The sequence below is a fragment of the Mytilus californianus genome, unplaced genomic scaffold (assembly GCF_021869535.1).
Source record: "Mytilus californianus isolate M0D057914Y unplaced genomic scaffold, xbMytCali1.0.p SCAF_3, whole genome shotgun sequence".
NCBI lineage: Eukaryota > Metazoa > Mollusca > Bivalvia > Mytilida > Mytilidae > Mytilus > Mytilus californianus.
The window spans coordinates 87256181-87275865 of NW_026262679.1; the positions used below are offsets into that span (position 1 = coordinate 87256181).

The 19685-nt window shown below is 32.2% G+C and overlaps 1 protein-coding gene across 3 annotated transcripts in view; it reads right to left on the reverse strand.

Annotated features, from left to right (window-relative positions):
- Positions 1–3405: 3405 nt before the first annotated feature.
- LOC127735310 (G-protein coupled receptor 83-like) overlaps positions 3406–19685 on the reverse strand; it is a 101811-nt gene continuing 85531 nt past the window's right edge. For all 3 annotated transcript variants that reach the window (XM_052245448.1, XM_052245449.1, XM_052245450.1), the window contains exon 3: positions 3406–4944. In XM_052245448.1, the coding sequence (XP_052101408.1) occupies positions 3587–4909 (1323 nt within the window). In that variant the 5' untranslated portion in view covers positions 4910–4944 and the 3' untranslated portion in view covers positions 3406–3586. The remainder of the gene's footprint in view (positions 4945–19685) is intronic.

Genomic DNA, 19685 nt, shown 5'->3' on the forward strand with positions numbered 1-19685 from the left:
TACGGACTTCATATACAGGAGTGTGTTCCTTATGCAGAAACTGCTCCAACAAAGTTATGAGGAGGAAAGATTAAAAATGACACTCCGTAAATTTTATGGACACCATCACGAATTGGTTGATCCATACGATGTGTCTGTGTCTAAACTAACTAAGGACATTTTTACCACGTCTTAGATTGTGTATTACCATTTACGTCGTCTGGTCTTTTAAGTACCGAACATGACCTATTCCCGAATATGACTGTTTTGCTGAGTGTGAATTCGCATTACAATAAGACGTGTCGCGGTATTTGTTATCCAACATTCATGTATTTAGTTATGATGTTGTATTTGCAATTCTGATCGGATATTGTTAAATGTCTTATCGTTTGTAGGTGTAATTCTATCCCCTTTTCTTATTTTCTATTCGTATGTAAAAGTAAAGATAATTAATCACCCAGTTCATTTCTAAGATTTTAGTTTAAAGCAACTATATGTACACTTTTTGTTTTACAGTTTGATTTAGAAATAATACCGACATAGCTAGAACATACAATTACTTATCTAATTACTAACAGAATTCTATATTTTTTTAGAAATTTACTTGTGACGTCACTTTGTGGTGTTGACCCAGTCGTGTGAAAGACAGTTCGTAGTTCTGTTGTGCTGTTTTGTGTGCTGTCCTATGTTGTTTTGCATGTTCGTTTTTATTCTGCGGATAGCATGTCGAAATGTACTATTGTATTGTTTATTTGTGTATTTCTCTGTCCTGAATGTTCTTGCATTTATTTGAACTGTATCCCTGTCATGTAATGGTGTCATTTTAGTGTTATATTTAACATTGCCATAAAAGTGCGAGGTTTGGCTAGCCACAAAACCAGGTTCAACCCACCATTTTTTCTTAAAATGTCCTGTACCAAGTCAGGAAAATGGCAGTTGTTATCTTATAGTTCGTTTCTGTGTGCGTTGCATTGTCGTTTGTTTTTTGTTCACTTCAGTGTTTCTGTTGTTTCGTTGTTTTCCTCTTATAGTTGATGTGTTTCCCTCGGTTTTAGTTTGTAGCCCGGATTTGTTTTTGTCTCAATCGATTTATGACTTTCGAACAGCGGTATACTACTGTTGCCTTTATTTAGACACAGACATATCGTATCGTGTGCACAATGCATGATTGTGACTGTAATTAACTTATGTAGTGCCGATATCTAGACTGACAAAAAGTCGAGATAGGGAATAGGAAACAAACGGTTAATTTACAGATCAAACGACTATTCTATTATCTTAAGGAAAAAAAACGTGAAAAATATGTCTTTCTTGAGTTAATATTCTCAACTCGTCAGAGATGGAGACTTTTATAGTGTCGATGTTAGTCGTTCTACTTCTTAACCCTACTGTAGCAGTATTTGACATCATCAATATACGTGAAATTGAAAAAAATAAAAATATCACTTGAAAAACTTTGTCTTTCTTTCGTAATTTATATGTTTTCGTCTTTGATAACAAGAATACGTATGCGCTTTGTCGTGCTAAGCATAACCCTACTCGCAATTCAAAGTATGGGCAAACAGGAAGTGGGTTTCTGACAGTTCCGGAAATTGCTCACACGTTACAAATTATCACAACCAAGCTGTTGAATAAATATGAAAGGAGGAGGTCCGGTAAGGGCTAATTTTGGCAGAAAATTTGAAGTACATCTGATGAAAGATTTTCGACATTTTTCAAACACTAAAGTGTCTACGTCGTTCGATTCAATTAGTTTATGTACGAGATTTGAACTGATTTGGTCATTAAAGATGCTAAAATTCAAGCTTCAAATGAAAAATTTATCAAATATGCCATGAAACGTCACTTTTCAGTTATGTTATGTATAAATCATCAAATACAGCATGTATTTAAATATCTAGACTGTACACAAGTGCGGCACTTTCATTTTAGAGAAAAACAGTCTCAAAATAAGCACAAATGCTAAAATTGTGAAGATTTCAGTCATTTTACATGAGCAACTGATGCTAGTACTTGATGAATGTGCATTGTATTGTCAAAACAGTCCATTTTTATGAAACTTAAGTACTTTACTTTCCAATAAATAGCTAAAGGTTTACATTTTAAACAAATTGCAAAAATGCTATGTTTTGGAGCCAAAAAGGGGTCTTATCGGGCCTACTCCTTTGTTCTGTTTTGTAATTCTAAAATCCGAAAAGTTCTCACACGTTACGACCCGTCATTGTCAATCTGCTGGTCAAATATGAAGTCATTCTGTTAAGCAGTTACTGAGTAAAGTGTGACGGAACTATGTTTTGATTGAACTTCCGAAAAATGGATGGACGGTCAAGATGAATACAAAGAAGCTGCATTGCAGCAGAGTTGGAATATAAAAACAAAATTTGAGTACCTGAAACAACCATTTCTCATGTCTTGAAAATTGGTAAATAGGATTTTTTTTACACACAAAAACATCAAAAACAAAAACCCAATAATTGATGTGTGTATAGTTAGTAATTTATTCTTGTTATACAATTTTCTTACATTTATTCTGCGAAGAGGAATGGAAATATTTATCAAACCTGTCATTCGTAATTAACTAAAGAGACACGAAAGATTGCACGACTGATATCTTTAAACGTTTAGTGGCTACGGAAATTTAAAACCCAAAAATTCTACTTTGAGTTTGAACTAATTGTTTGACATCTGTTATCAAATTTGTGGATTTTGCTTTTTATTTGTCTAACAACGTGTATTTCTTGTATTTCTTGTCCACGTGTTCTGAAATCCGTTTTACGTATGCATACTGTCAGATATCAGATTAATTAACTACCTGTTTTGCCTACAAAGGACTCATCAGTGACGCTCGAATCAAAAAAGTTAAAAACTCCAAATAAACTACGAAGTTTAAGAGCATTAAGGACCCAAAATTCCGAAAGGTTTTGCTAAATACAGCTCAGGTAATCTATTCATGGAAATGGGCCGTCTAAGGGGTATATGCCAAATGTGATTTATTTAATCCCATTTGTCTTTATTATTTTCCCACAAATACTTTCTATCACTCTTACTTGTAGCAACCATTGGTGGTAACAAACACATTCCGAAAGGGGAACCTCCGTAAGACTTATCCACCAAGCTATAGCCCTTTTTATACTGTTTTTGTAGTAGAATAAGTTTTACTCTTTAATTTTGCTGTAGTAAAGGCAATCATATCGGCGAAGCTTCAGGTAAATTGGCAATACATTTTGAATAAGGAGATGATAGAAAACATAAACTCCTAAGAAATAACAAATGATGGGTTCCGTCCAGATTAATTCATAATCATGCAAGACAGAATATACTGATTTGATGATAGTACCTCTCACAGCCTTATGTTATGTGTGAGGTCGCCTAAAATATTGCTTAATTAAAACAAGAGATCGTTACATGTAAAATACAAACACAATATACCTCTAGCATACCTTTAATTTCAACTGCCATTTCATTATTTAAAAATTGCCATTAATTACAAGTTCTGTTTTTATTCAAATATCATATGAATCTATACTCAGCCTTCACTGCTTTAGTTGCACTGTTTTCTGAAATTTTATGAGTCGGGTTTATTTCAGTGAATTATTTTCCATTTGTATCATTGCAACGTAGAGTTCTGATTGTCGTCAGTCTTAATCATTGGGGCCGCAGGAGATGTGTCTCTTTCAATTAACTGCGTCGCATCGCGAGCTAAAAATGCCTGTTCTCGTTCGCCCTTGTCAATTTTGTGTATTTTAATTGAACTGAAATTTGACGTTGAGCGCACCATGCTTGTGAAAGTTTTACTTCTATAACTGTTTAACTTATCAGAACGTAGTAGTATTCCATCTATTTCAACACCCGGATGTACACGCCTATGCCGCTTACAGCATGCAAAGCAAGATTTCACTTCCGCTCTGAAAGTTTCATTCAACCAACAGTACACAAAAGGATTATAACACGTGCTGCTAATCGCTATCCAGTGCAAGATGAAAAACGTTGTACTGTCATAATGAAAAATTGCAGCATTTGGATGAAAATCTGTCAGTAAGTGATACAGATTTATTGGCATCCAACACAATCCAAATACAACAACGACTGTTATCAAAAGTTTTATACTCTTTCGCTTGGCCCTAGCATGTAAAACTTGTTGATTTTGAGTTACAGCACCTAGACTGCTCCTTAACCAAAGTTTTCTTACGATTCTACCGTATGATATGGCAATAATTGTAAGTGGAATGATATATTGAAGTATCATAGTTATCAAAGTCAAACATTGTTCAAACAATTCCGCCGGCTCAGGAAAAGATTGTCGACAACGTCGTACATTTTTTGTCAACCAACTTACATTTTGAACTTTGTTGTAAATTCCATAAGGCAATGAGAACAAAATGGCGACTATCCATATAACTGCCAGGATACCCAAACCAACTGGTTTAGTTATCCGCGGTTTCAAAGGATATAAAATTACCCTTTGACGGTCTAACGCAATAGACGTAAGTGTGAACGTTGACACATATACCGATACCATCAAGGATAGATTAACAAAATGGCAGAGGAAGTCTCCAAATGGCCATTCAGTCACTAAGTTCTTTGCTATATTAAACGGAACGTTAAAACAAGTCAACAACAAATCCGACATTGCCATATTAGCAATGAAGAAATTCGTAACTGTGTACATCCTTTTGTTTCGAATGATAACATAGCAGACGATACTGTTACCAAACAAGGAGATGAAAGTCAACGTTCCATACGCTAATACAAGCAAAATGTTCCTTATAATATCGCCAGATTCATTATGTCCTTTTGTACTCGAGCTTGAGTTGCCTGTTACATTTGCCGTATGAAGAATAAAGGCATGAGCTGCTGATAAATTTTGTGAATTATTTTTGAATGTTTTCATAAAGTCTTCAATCGTTTCCATAAAATGTCTATCCGGCATGGCTGATTTAAGTCTTTTAACTCAGTTCATTTTATCTGAAAATATAAATCGCACATGTGATTTAACAATGAATGCAACAAAATGTGAACTTCTTTTTTAAGTTCACGAGAAAAATATATTTATCATTTGACAGAAAACAAAGATTATTCATAAATTACTACATGAAACTATCCTGCAATGCTTTGCAATAAATAAATCTGCTAAATTGAAAGATAGATACAAGATTTACAAATTAGATTATATAAGTAATTGCGTTTTATAGAGTTTCATTGATACGCACTTAGTAAATGTTGATCAAATAGCATAATACTTCAACAAAGGATGCGTCTTGTTATTTGGTATATTTTCCAGACTCATTTATATATTTCTGTCATTATTTCAATTATACAACCATTAAATGGAATAAGTTTAAGGTTAACTGGATACTTTGTTTCACAAGACACCAATTTAATCAACAGGATGTCTTTGGTCATTCAATAGTGATTAAGAGATGACGTACAATAACGACTAGCTCATTACCAATGAATTACTTGTCATTATTCAGAATTAGCATTTTACATCTTTTCTTTCAGTCGCCGTCATTTTGATCGATTCGTTCATTACATAGTGTACAAAAAAGGGTCTTTTATGTTATTTTTATCTGTAATATTAAGAACAGTTTGTCCTATTTATTTTATAGGAAGGAAGACAATTTCCAGTCACCTAATTTTTACGTACAGAAAACTATAAAATGCATTTCGAAGGGTTCACTCAGTTACACTAAGTTTTAGATAAGAAGGGACAAAGAAGAAGGTACAATTTGGGATCAAATAGTCAATAGATCTAAGATATTTCAAAAATTTTAAATATGTGTACTTTAATAAAACATTGCAGTTAGGCTAAAATATAAAGCACAACCGTCAACCCCAAAAAAAATCTACAGTATTTAATATGCATTCTGTTCCATATTAGTTTAAGTCAAATGATCTTAAGATTAGAATATTTTGCAAAAAATCGGAAAATCACGCTTATGACGTCCTTAAATGTCGTCAATGTGAAATTGTGTTATTCAAGCTTGGCTTGTATGCACATTTTTTAAAGTTAAAAATTGTGATGTAATAGACTCATACCGTGTTTTATTTTAGGTGAATAAGCAGGGTCAAATAAGCCCCAACATTTACCTCCTCTTATTTCGTGTCCCTTTCTATCTCAACACATTCGACACTGTTGTAAATTGAGAAAAAGTTCAATTTTGAATTATGCACTTTTACAATAACAACAACTATAATTATATGGTATTTATACTTATTTTAAACAAATAAAATGTACTTCTAATACTTGTTTTGGCTACTTAATGAAGTGTTAACGAATACTTTGGTATATGATCAAAAGGAAAACAAAAATAAATGCTATAGAATCTTCAAAATGAACGATTTAAAGATCACAGATGAAAGGCTTTATGAAATTAAATTAAAACCAATGAATTGGTCTTATGTGTGTCGCTTTTTGTGCAAAAACTGGAAAAGGAATGTCTACATTTACAATGACAGAAAATATTGCCTTATATTGACGACTTCTTCCTCGTTACGAATTAAGTAATGGCCATCCAAAATGTCATTCTTTACAATTAGCGAAACAATTACCGGAAATAAACGAAGAAAAAATCAATAGAAAAAATGCATTGAACGAAATAATTGAGTTTTAGCTTTTACAATTTATGTATTATTAATTCATGCATACACTAAATAGTAAAAAGTTGCACGATTCTTTTAATTGGACAATGATATCAGTATACAGCTTATTCGGGCATTTTTTTATATTTTTCTTCTTGTAATGTAAGCTTTTTCATTCCCTATTGTTAATTTTCCTTTTTAGACGGCGATGTTCCTTTGGCTCCATCATACGGTGTTTATATATCCCAACTCGTTCGTTATGCCCGTGTGTGTAGTGATGTCATAGATTTTAACGAACGTAATCAATGCATCACTGGTAAATTATTAAATCAGGGATTTCGTTACCATAAATTACGTAAAACTTTTGCTAAGTTCTTTCATAGATACAAAGATTTGATTAGTAAATTTGGCTGTACTTGTAGAAAACTGATTAAAAACGGTATTTCACATCCTAAATTTTACGGTAATATTGTACTTAAAGCGCGGAAATCACTATGTGATCCGTGTAAACTCATCGAACCTTTAAACAAACTTATTAGTAAAGGTTATCTTACCAATGTTGTAATTAGATCTTTGAATATAGTTTACATTGGCACTAATATCGATTTTGTCATCAGCAAATTAAAACATAACTAAATTTGTATTCTTTTCAAACGGGATGTATAAAGACACACCCACGTTCGTTTTGATCTATAAAGAGGTTAAACTCCTAACTATCCTACTGTCTGTCGATACATTTATTTTTGGCATTGCACTAGTCATGTCTTCTTTGACTGTCCATGACGTTAAAATACTAAATCCATGGGATGTATTTTAGTTGATTTTAGTCTCTGATGCATGATTTTTTATTATTAATTGTTTTGGCTTTTAACTAGCTGTCAGTAACTGCGAGTACTCTCAAATCGTACTTTCTTGTTTATTTGACCTGTTGATACTAATTGTATTGCTTTTTTGTTATTTAATGTTATTCAGGGTTATATCTGGTCTATATACCAGCTTTGATAAGTGTTTGGTATAACTATAAATTTTCACTTCGTACTATGAACATCAAAATTATTTATTTTGTAAAAATATTTCCTTTCTCTATTTGAACTGTACACGTATACCTAACAACAAAATTATTTTCATTTACCTGTGTTTAAAGTTATTGCAAATGGCTGATATTTTTGTTCGATCATATTGTTTTTCTTTAATTGTTTAACATTTCATACCGATATAACATGTTACTTTTATTATTATTCCCTTAGTTTATTTATTTTGTATTTACATTGTATCATAGGTCAAATGTATTTGTTCAGTGTATGTTCAATGGTGTTAATATGTCCTTTGATTGAGTTAAGCTATTTCAGTTGATATTTTATAGTATGTCTTTCTATGTTGTGATGTTACACTATTGTTTCAGAAAAAGGGTGAAGGTTTGGTACCATTAAAACGTATAAACCCGCTGCATTTGTTTGCACCTGTCCTAAGTCAGGAATCTGATGTTCAGTAGTTGTCGTTTGTTGATGTGGTTCATAAGTGTTTCTCATTTCTCGTTTTTTAAATAGATTAGACCGTTGGTTTTCCCGTTTGAATGGTTTTACACTAGTAATTTTTGGGGCCCTTTATAGCTTACTGTTCGGTGTGAGCCAAGGATCCGTGTTGAAGACCGTACTGTGACCTATAATGGTTTACTTTTATAAATTTTGACTTGGATGGAGAATTGTCTCATTGGCACTCATACCACATCTCCTTATATCTATTTACCTGTGATTCTTTACTTTAAATGACTGTTTTAATTTATGTCTTATTAATACATATAACTCGTACTCAAACATGGTTTTCTAATGTAGAACATAACTATTGAAAACCGGCTTGGCTGAATAAATCCATTGACAAACCGAGAAAGGATGATAAGGCTCCCTCTCATATATCAATAAAAGCCATTATTCGCAAAAAAGTATAAGTTAAACTGTCTGATGACTCTATGCAAATAGAAATAAAGACCGTAGGCTTATACTTAACGTCAACTCTTGCCTTACCGCTCTATCCAAATACCAATGAAGGCCGTTAGTCGGATTATTCCTTGATGTCTTACTATCATTTCTCTAATTCTATGACAATTTATACCTTTCTGCACTCATTGTATAAAAAAAAATAAATCAACGTGTGGTTGCCGGTGATCTCAGAAGATGATTGGACGAGTTTAAGGGTCATAACCTTAATCAGCTAACTGAATGAATCAAAATATGCTAACAGGTGTTAATGAAATTGACAACTTTGTGAAATTTGGAAGGCACTCGAAGGGGATTTTTGTTTAACAAAAAATGAAAATTTATTTTTTAGTCATTAGAGAAACAGATTCTTACATAGTTACTCGTGGATTATCGGATTTATCCAATCTCGATAGTTAAATTATAAATTTTAAAGTCCTCGCCGAGGCTTGGACTTAAAAATTGATAATTTAACTTTCTCGATTGGATAAATCCGATAATCCACTGGTATCAATGTAAGAATCTATATATATATACACGTATCTGTTAAATTGATGTCGTAATAGAATTTTAATGAACAGAATTGTGTAAATGTTCTCTTGTTTGAGTGTAGAATTTGTTCTAACTTTTAATTATACGAATATAAGAGCTTGGTTTTTGTTTTAAGTTTTTCCATTTACTTATAATCTTTCAATACCTCTGAATATTTCTATGATTGCAAAAGACATAAAAAACATAATGTTACCTTCATTTGTATCCAACACAAGGAATTTTTACACTTCAATGCTTGAAGGGGTGTTTTATAATATTTTGTTATTTATCTGGTGGCTACAATCAAATTTTTTTTTTGCTGCAGTTGAACGGTGGATGAGTTTGTCGTATAATTTTAACGTGAGAGAAATCTTTAAACTGCTATGTATATTTTCCGAACCATATGAGTATTTGGACCATATGCGTATGGTCATGACCATATGCGTATACCCATATGATCCGACCATTCGCGTATGGTCGGACCATATGAATATATACTCGTTTGGTTAGTAACGGGCCGGACCATATAGGTATTTTTCGAATAAATTCAAACTTCCTTCGAAGGAACACTCAGCACTCAGCACGTTCTCCGAACCAAAATCTGCACAAGTTACTAACTAAAATCCTTTAACTACGACATATTTAGCCTGTCAACTTTTTCGTCTGTAAGTGAAACCACATGAGTTGGTGGGCATGGACTTTTTTCCGTGTGTTTCGATTTTTTTTTTTCTTCTAATTTCTACTTATTTTCACTTAATTGATGTGTTCTTACTCCTATTGATAAGATCTTACAATAACAGTAGTCTATTTGTGCTGACCCTCAATTCTAATTTTCCACATAAGAATAAAGGGGCAACACGAATAAACTACTGTAATTGTAAAATCGCCGTATGAATAGGAGCCTAAAAATTAAATATCTAAAAATAATTTGAAATATTTGAGAAATTTTTATAAACAAAAATACAAATTGAAACACCAAAATAAAAACAGAGGGTTTAATGCAGTAAAATTGTTGAATTCTTGTTAAACGGTTCATTTACGTATTTCTTGAAGTTAGTTATTTTCGAAGTGTTTCGTAAGTTACAATCGATACTGACCATATCAAAATGGTTTTACTATAATTCTAACTTGTGATTAAAATTTTCGTCATTCATAAATAATGTAAAAATTATTACAAAGTGATTAAATAAGTCGAAATATCATTTTTAGAAACTTCCAATGTTTGACCCCTTGAAGGGTCATACCTTATGAAAGTAACAGTAATGTAAATAGTACATAAATACGCAAATGGTCATGACCATACTCGTATGGTTCAAATACGCATATGGTCCGGAACATATATTTATAACTCGCAAGATCTCACGACAATTCAATAGCCGAAGTTTTTTTTTGTTACATTTGTTGAACGTCTGAGATAAATGAACTCTGTTGACGGATTGGACAACAAATCAAAGTTTTAGACATATGTAGGAGTAGAACGGCAGCTTTATATTAGAATTGCTTTGATGAACATTTTGCTAAATGGGATTTTCTTTAATCATAATGTCCAAGTGTCTTTCATTAATAAAAATGATACTCAGAGAGCCGTGAGTAAATTACATAAGTTAGAGGAAATAAATTGGATGATGAAATTGTTATGAATAAATCTGTTTTACATGTCAATCTACACAATCTAACTCTAAATAATGCAATATTTGACATTCAGAAATATATTTCTATCCTACAATTGATAAGCAAATCATCGTTTGCTGCGACGATGCACATTACTGGTCTAAATATTATCAAGATAAAGCTAAATGCTAACAAATACAAAATCTGATGATTAAAAAGTCAAGTACATAAGAAACAAATACGTCAATTTACTAATTATAAATTGATACAGGCCTTTTAATACATAGATGTTCTGTTCTTACCCCGAGATCTTGATATCTGCCAGAGTGCTTTACCCAAGGACACGTATCAATTGAGGGATAAAAAGACAGACATTGAAAAGACATGTATTAATCTATTCATTATTTATTTTTGGTCATCATTTAAATGATAAGCAGTCAAAAATATATTTGATTTAATACTTGTGAAATATCAGAAAAACAACAGTACAATTCAAGATTCATACTATTCAAATTGCGGTTTTTGTGTGTGTTAAAATTATTATTTAATCAATAATTAAATCTGTTTCCCAATCAGACACCCAATCAACAAGTTAGAGAATGTCTCCTATTCCGTCATCACAAAAAATTACGTCATTGGCATTGTTCAGACATGATGTCATAGTTAAAAATCGTTTTGATCTTACATGAGCAATGAAATGATATGTTATCCTACCCCTTGGGGAAGGTATCTTACCCCTGTGAAAATAACACGTGGACGATTTTGTTGGTATAACATACTTAGTATGTGCTATGTCTATATGCCATTTTGTTTTTCTTTGTTGGCATATTTGTTTGTTTTATAGTGATTACCATTATAACACAATGTTGAGTGCTGTACCCCTTTTTTTGGCATTTTTACCTATCATGTTTGTTTGTTTTGTTCACACAACGTGTCAATATAATTCAATTTTATTCGACTGTCATACAAGTGAGAGGTTTTGCTAGCTATAAAACCAGGTTTAATCAACCATTTTCTACATAAGAAAATGCCTGTACCAAGTCAGGAATATGACAGTTGTTTTCCATTCGTTTGATGTGTTTGAGCTTTTGATTTTGCTATGCTTTTTGATAAGGGACTTTCCGTTTTGAATTTGAGTATTTTTGTTACTTTACTATATACTTAGTATACAAAACTGCCAATATCGTTATCAAATAAGTTATAATTTAACTGGAGTTTATTACAAATCGTCATTTTCTAAACGTTCATTGGCTTAAATAGCCGTCAATAAGGTCAAAATTATTATTCAAAGCAACAGAATTGTTATCCCTAGTGTTGCAATTTACATCAAATTGTTGCAAGGTTACTGTCTATATGTCTTTTATCCAATTTCCCTCTTTATTCATCAATACATCGACGGTATCATTTGATTGTGATTGTATAAGAACTTACCTTAATATCCGTTTCCGTAAACTATCCATAATTTATAACCATATTTCTAATTTTTAAAAGTTCCCTTAACAGTAAGTTTTAATCAACAAAAATACGTCCTACACAGAGCAGTTCTTGACAAATTGAAAACGGAACAAATCAAGAAACATGCTTCCATATTTCATCTTTTGTACTGTATTTGATGTGAAACATGTGTTCCTCTTAAATCATACATTTGATTAAAATGCTGAATTTCCTATGACAAATACATAGAGAGAAAATACGACAAACGCTTTAATGATCTAGCAGTGCAATGAAAAAAAAAATTCCTACAATCTCTAAACACACAAATGAAAGTGTCTATAATTGTTGACAACTTGCATTTTGAATTATTTTAATATATATTTTATTAGTTTCAATCAATGACATAATAAATCGGTTGCACCAAAGTAAGTTTTTTAACTTGATACAAATTTCTTTTTATAAGGCTTTTATATTAGAAATATGTTAAAACTGGGTACGTCAAGTTACAGCAATATAAGAGCTCTTCCGTTGCTTTTGGTTTGAGAAATGTGTGTTTGAACTTTTGTCATGAATAAATACACCATATACTTTCCGTAATTTTCATAAAATTTTACATTTGTGTTTAAGAGCAGTTATCTGTAACCACCAACCATTTTATATAGGGGGGTCCGCAAAAATAGTCACCGATTTTCCTGAAACTTAGCCAAAACATGTAATCAGGTAAAAAAGTAAGAAAAATGCCCACCAAAATGTTGCTAGGCCACGGTTGCCATGGCAACCAAGTAAATGAGTTTTCCCGTACATTTTGAGGAATTTAGCATCTAAAAAACAACTACTTTGCAGTCATTCGGAATCAATACCAGATAAAATTTAATAATATGTGATAATATTTTTCAGAAACATGATACTTAACAAACACAACAGTAACATCACATATAAAAAATATTTTTGATGAATATTGTCACAACCGCAGAAGCAGAGGTCATTTTTCATAGACTAAGTATTTGGGCAGACAAATTATACACATTTTGCATGAACAAAATATATAGTTTTGCATCAACCTCCATTTAAGCTGTGGTTATAAATAAAAAGTATTAATGTTTCTTGTCAATTAATTACAACAAAATGTTTGGGATATAGGGTTCTATGATGATTTTCTTGTAAGCAGAAATCCTCTATCAAGGAAGTCATGATAGAAAATGCAAGCCCTAAATATTAACTGGAGATATGTAACTCCTAATGCAGATACTGCTGATATTTGCTACATAATAATGGAAAGTTTATTATCATTTCTTTTATCGTAAAGATTAGTGCTCTACTACCCATATCATTTTCTGTATTGGATTGTGCTTGATTTTCATATGATGAAGACATAATCTTTCAATCAGTTTAATTGAGGTCTGGAGCTGGTATGTCAGTAACTGCTAGTAGTCCTTTGTTATCATTGTCATTTTGCTTAGTTTCTTCTGTTACCTATTCTAACATCGGACTTGGACTTCTTTAGAACTGAGTTTTACTGTGCGTATTGCTGTGTGTTTGTTTATTCTACATTGGCTAGAGGTATAGGGGAGGGTTGAGTTCTCACAAAACATGTTTAACCCCGCCGATATTTTGCGCCTGTCCCAAGTCAGGAAACTCTGGCCATTGTTAGTCTTGTATGTTTTTTTTTTATTTCGATTCATTTATATGTTTCGGAGTTTAGTCCATTTTTCTCTGAACAAGTACACATTTTTGTTTAGGGGCCAGCTGAAGCCCGCCTTCGGGTGGGATTTTCTCGCTGTGTTGAAGACCCATTGGTGGCTTTGAGCTGTTTTTTGCTCTCTGGTCGGGTTGTTGTCTCTTTGACACATTCCCCGTTTCCATTCTCAATTTTATAACTGTATATGGTTGCTTTTATTTCTAGTTAAATGGGATAGCTTCCATCATTATTATTATAGTCATCAAACTTTTCAATAATCTGTGTGAGAGGTAAAGGTTTAAGGTATTCAGTAAAAACAACTGTTTCAAATTTAGAACTTTTAGGAAAGGAACAGTGTCATTATACGGTACCTTTTTCAAAACCATGTAATTGCAAAATAGATGATAAGTTGAAGACCCATTGGTGGCCTTGGGATGTTTTCTGCTCTTTGGTTGGGGTGTTGTCTCTTTGACACATTCCCCGTTTCCATTCTCTAGTCTAATAGTAAGCATATCGAATATAGGGGAGTTCTTTTTTTTTTAAATAAGACGTTCGTTTGCAGTAAATTATAAACATTTGCCAATCAATTATAAGATCGAATGGATGATTACATTATCTGTGTGTTTTATGCGGACGATTTCACATTACATGTAAAAGCGATCTAGGCATGTATATGCAATTTCAATATCAGCAGGATATTTCATAAAGATATCGCGTTTATACCAGAAAATATGACATCCGTTTTTGGTCAATTATATGATTACATAATCTGTGTTCTCGGCGCGGACAATTGCACTTTACATTAAATAGCTATCTAGACAAGGTATTATATGCATTTTTAATTTGTCTGAAAACCTATCCTACAGATAATATCATGTTCTTTAAAAGGGTTAATAGTTAATTGATTAGTGTTCATTTTATGCAAATTCTATTAAATCAACAATAACATTGTCATTCAAGTCTAAACATGCGTATCCCCTGTGGTTTTCAACACAGCTCATGGTTTAAACTAAAAAAGCAATAAAACATGTCAATACAATGTAAATGTTTACTAATAAGAATTAATAACATGGAAAGAGGAATTAGATATAAATTGTCTGTTTCTATTGCTTAATGTAATCTTAGAGATGCTTTATGCTTTAATGCAAAATTGCATGCACTCAAAGAAAAGTATTTGGTTTTTTTTATTCATGGGGACATCTTTTAACTGATGGAAGAAAATATAATGAAAAGGAAAAGAACAAATCCAACAGTGTCTGTTATTTTCTCCTTCTTTGTTCATATTCTTTGTAAACTGAAACCTCTTCTTCAAATGAAAAAAAAAACATGCCTTGCAGTTTGATACTTTTATGTAGTGATTATAAGACTAGATTAGTGTATACATTTTTTCATGCATTGATATTCTGTACAGTTTGTTACGGGTATCGTGGTTTCCTGTATTGTTTATGAAGTTCCTTATGGATATCTTCTTTGAATTACTGCAACTGATTTTAGAGTGTAAGACGACATGCGTTCATATAATCAAGCAGAGTACTTTGAACTTGCTTTGAGCAATCATTCTTTGATGAAGTAAACTATTGCTAATCATTATTTTGTGTCAAATTGTACTTTCGTTTCTCTAATGAGCAGTTATTTTTCGAGTCAGTGCTTTTCCTATACTGTTTGTAATAAATGTCACGTGATATAGCTTTTAGTAGTAAACTGATCGAGTTTTAAACAGGAGAGGACTGAAATTTTAAAAATCTTGTTTAATCCGGACAAAAATAACATGTCTGTTAAGACCTATGTCAATTGTTGGGTGATGTCATATCTTAAGTGTAAGTGTAACGAAATTTGGTATGACTGCCAATGAAACAACTATCCAAATGGCGTGGATGTAAGCAACTATAATTATACGTAATGTCTGGAACGGAGCAAAACCGATACCGGGTAAAGTCAGCTATAAAAGACTCAAACATGACAAAATGGGACACAATTCACACGCAAAAACTAACGGCCTGTCTTGTGACAAAAACAAATAACAAAAAACATATATTTCAGACATGAACCATCGACAACCACTGAATCATAGGCTTCTCACTTGGGACAGACACATAAAGAAGGTTTTGTGAATAAACATGCTGTAAGCGCTCAACCCTCTTTCTAACCAAGGATGTGGTGTAAAAGCACAACATAAGAACAAACTGTAAAAATCAGTTGGAAATAGCTTAACTAAATAGACTGATGTCTTTTTTTTCCTTCTTGTTGTTTTTCAGAGAATTTAGTACTAGTGACAGATAGTTCCTGCTTAAATTTCTTCATTTCTTAACTTATTTTTGTTGATTCGGGACGATTAAGAACTTGACATATTATATACAAAACTGTCTATTTTTAAAGAATATGTTTGCCTTTTAGATTTATTTTATTTAATTTTGTCGTTGGTTTCTTTCTCTTTGATGTATGCTACACGTCTTTTATTCACAACTTGAGTAAATAGTATGTGTTTTTATCGCCATTTGCAATTTTAATTAAAAGTTACACAAAACTTCTCTGATGCATATAACTAGATATGTCCATATATAGACTTAATCTTACCTACGTAACTAGTATATCAAGACCTATTTGTGTGCTCTATATAGAGCATGAAGAATTCCAGAGAGAGGAGATGTGGCATTGACATTATGATTATTGTCAACACTATATGACTTTGCATTTGTAAAAACAAGAATTAGAATATACAATGGAAAAAGCAAAAGTTCGTTGAGCAAATGGTATCTTTTACGAACTTAACGTCTTTTGGCCTTTAAAGTTAATGATTTGAGCGTCACTGATGAGTCTTTGGTAGACGAAACGTGCGTCTAAGTATATGTGAGAGAATGATAATCCCTTTCTTCATGACTATGAACGAGCGTTTCCTTATTGTTAGTATGAATGTAAATCATGCAATCTATCATTCAGGAAGTATATTTTCGTTTATTAAGAGTTCAAATCAATAAATTCTTAATTTTACTTACAACTAAAGTTTATTCCACAGCCAATATTTGATTCCGAAAAAAGTTTTCATTAAGTAAGGTAATTACATATTTACTTGATCTAAAATTGTCAGACGCCCTTTTAATGTGAACATTTTGTTTTTAATTGGGCCCTTTTAACAGCAAGCTCAAATAACCACATACTTTTCTTGAATGACGCAATGCACAGTGGCTGATAAAAAATTATAAAAGTATACACGAGGTAGAATCTATTATTGAAAATATATAAAACATTTTCATTTGCTTTTATTCGACTTATAGATTAACTTGTAATTTACAACACATTAGTGAGTAATGATACTTAAATATTTAGACAGGAAATTAATTTAATCAACATCTCCATCTATACTCATGATGCTTTACGAATTGAATTTGAGAATTAATTAATGAAACATAAAATATGTACATAAACGTGCAATTCTCATTAGTATTGTACCAGAAATAATTTTGTTTTAAATTTGCTGACAAAAAATAACTAGATTTATTACAATGCATATAAAACTCATTTTGAGTGCCGTGTTCCCATCCTGTAAAAAAGGACTTTAAACAGAAATTATATTTATCAAACAGCATCTTAGATATCAAACAGTTTGTAGACGATGGGTCTCCTATGGTGTAAGCACAGTCACAACTGTAAAGAGAAGTAAACGTGCGCTCGCAAACATGTTGAACCCAGCCACACTCTATATGATTGTACACAAAAGTAACTTTTTATCAATTTCGTACGTCCGAAGCTCATTTTTTTTTAATTTGCCTTCATAAGGAACGCTAAACCCTAAACATTTGACTGCCAAGATTGTAAATGACCAAAACATGTGAAGAACTATATGACCAAAAGGGACCTAAAAATAACAAAATTCATCGAGGGTGGTAAAGGGTTATTTTCGTGCAACGTGTTTTGCCATTTTTATTTCACGTGCAGCCGTGAAAAAAGGTTCGTTATTCACCGTGTTTCGTGAAATCGGTAAAAAGATCAACGTGCATGAAATTTTTAATTGTTCGTTCATCGTGAAATGGCAATATTATTTCGCGTTCTTCCATGCAGATACCCCCCCCCCCCCCCCCACCTTTACGCCCCTCTTCATCTATTGTCAACTTTGCCTGAGGGAGTTGGAATCTTAGTTTCTAAATTTTTACTAAATTTACCAATGAAGCCTGTATTTCAGTGGTAGTTGGTTGCTGTCTGCCAATTTGTTTTTTCGTTTAATGTCGCATCATTACATTTTGTCACGTCGAAGACTTTTATAACTGACTATACAGTATGAGTTTGGCTCATGACTTGAAGGCAAAACGGTGACCTATGGTTGCTTACTCAACTTCACTTGGTCTCTTGTGGATATTTCCTCATTGACAATCATACCACATTTCTTGATAAAGGTTTGGGTAGATTCACAGGAACGGCAGGTGAAAATAACAGATTCTACAAGGAATTAAATTATCCAAAAAAGTGAAAATTGAACAAATTCACAAATGGTATTACATTTTGAAGGTTCTAAATAGACCAGACTTCATAATGAGAATGCTGAAACAACGCCGCATAATTTAAGAAGAAAGAAATATATTTCTGTTGATCCATTGAATATAAGTAGATGACCATTTAAGCGACCGATTTCAGAAGCGTTAATTCATGGGATAAACACAATTAATGAACGGACTGACATCACAGCAAAGGTTTAAACGGTCATAGACTACTTCAGAAAAGGCCCGATAAACGATGCAGGTGTGTGGGTATGTATGTGTGTGTCGGAAAAGTTAGTTTGAAATTTAACCTAACCAGTAAACATGTAGGTCATTTTGGTCTCTTGTGGAGAGTTGTCTCATTGGCAATTATACCACATCTTCTTATTTTTATATGTAAAAACAAGATCTAACTAATAACTACACAACTTCAGAAGGTAGACAAATGTTTTCTTGGAATTGGGTCTCTTAACTGTCATTGGTGTGAAAATTTCTTAGTACTCAATTCACTAATAATTGAAATGATGTTACGGTTGTGGACATTTTCGTCACTACATGTAAACAGGGTATCACACTCAATACGGCTGATAAAATAGGATCTGTGTTCCGAATTGTAATTCAAAACAATCGATTTTGCTATTGTTCGAATCAGATTTTTTTTTAAACTCCCTATATCCATTGGAACACAATTTATTTTTTCAATGGAGTACTGATAGCCGGTAAGGGATATGGGTACTGTTTTCTTCAATCAAGTATCGTCTCCATTTGTTAACAAGCATTTAAACGGTTTGAAACACCAACAACCATTCGTTCGGGTCTCCTTCCTGTACTAAATGTATCCAGTAGAATAATAGAACAATTATTCTGCAAAATTTACATATTTCTGTTCAAACACCCCTATCCTCATCGTAATACACATTAAAAGGGAAAATAAATCAATTCCATACATCATTTTACGATTTAAATGTTTTAATATTTAGTGATTTTTGGGTGTTTAATAACAAGATGATTTTAGATAACTGGTTTAATTTTTTACATTAATAATGTACTTTAATTTTAAAAGAAGAATCTTTTTCAACTTACCAATGTCATTCCGTGAATCACAACATGTAACTAGAAATTTCACTTACAATAATCAAATTTCAAACCTGCACTATTGGATGATTTTGATTATGTTTTATAGTTCAGATATTTCCTTTATTCATTATCATCAGTTCCGAATTTATTTTTGAAACATCTAATTTTCGCTTCCAACGGAAACAAATGTAAAAACTATTCTGTATTCAGCTAAAGCGTGTCTTTGTCACACAAACAAGACAGTATATGACATTGCTATGGCAATGGTTTATACAAAAGACAAATATTTGTTTTGTTTATTCTGATTTTGTTCTTTTATAAAGACTTTATGTTAATCAATTACAGAAGTTT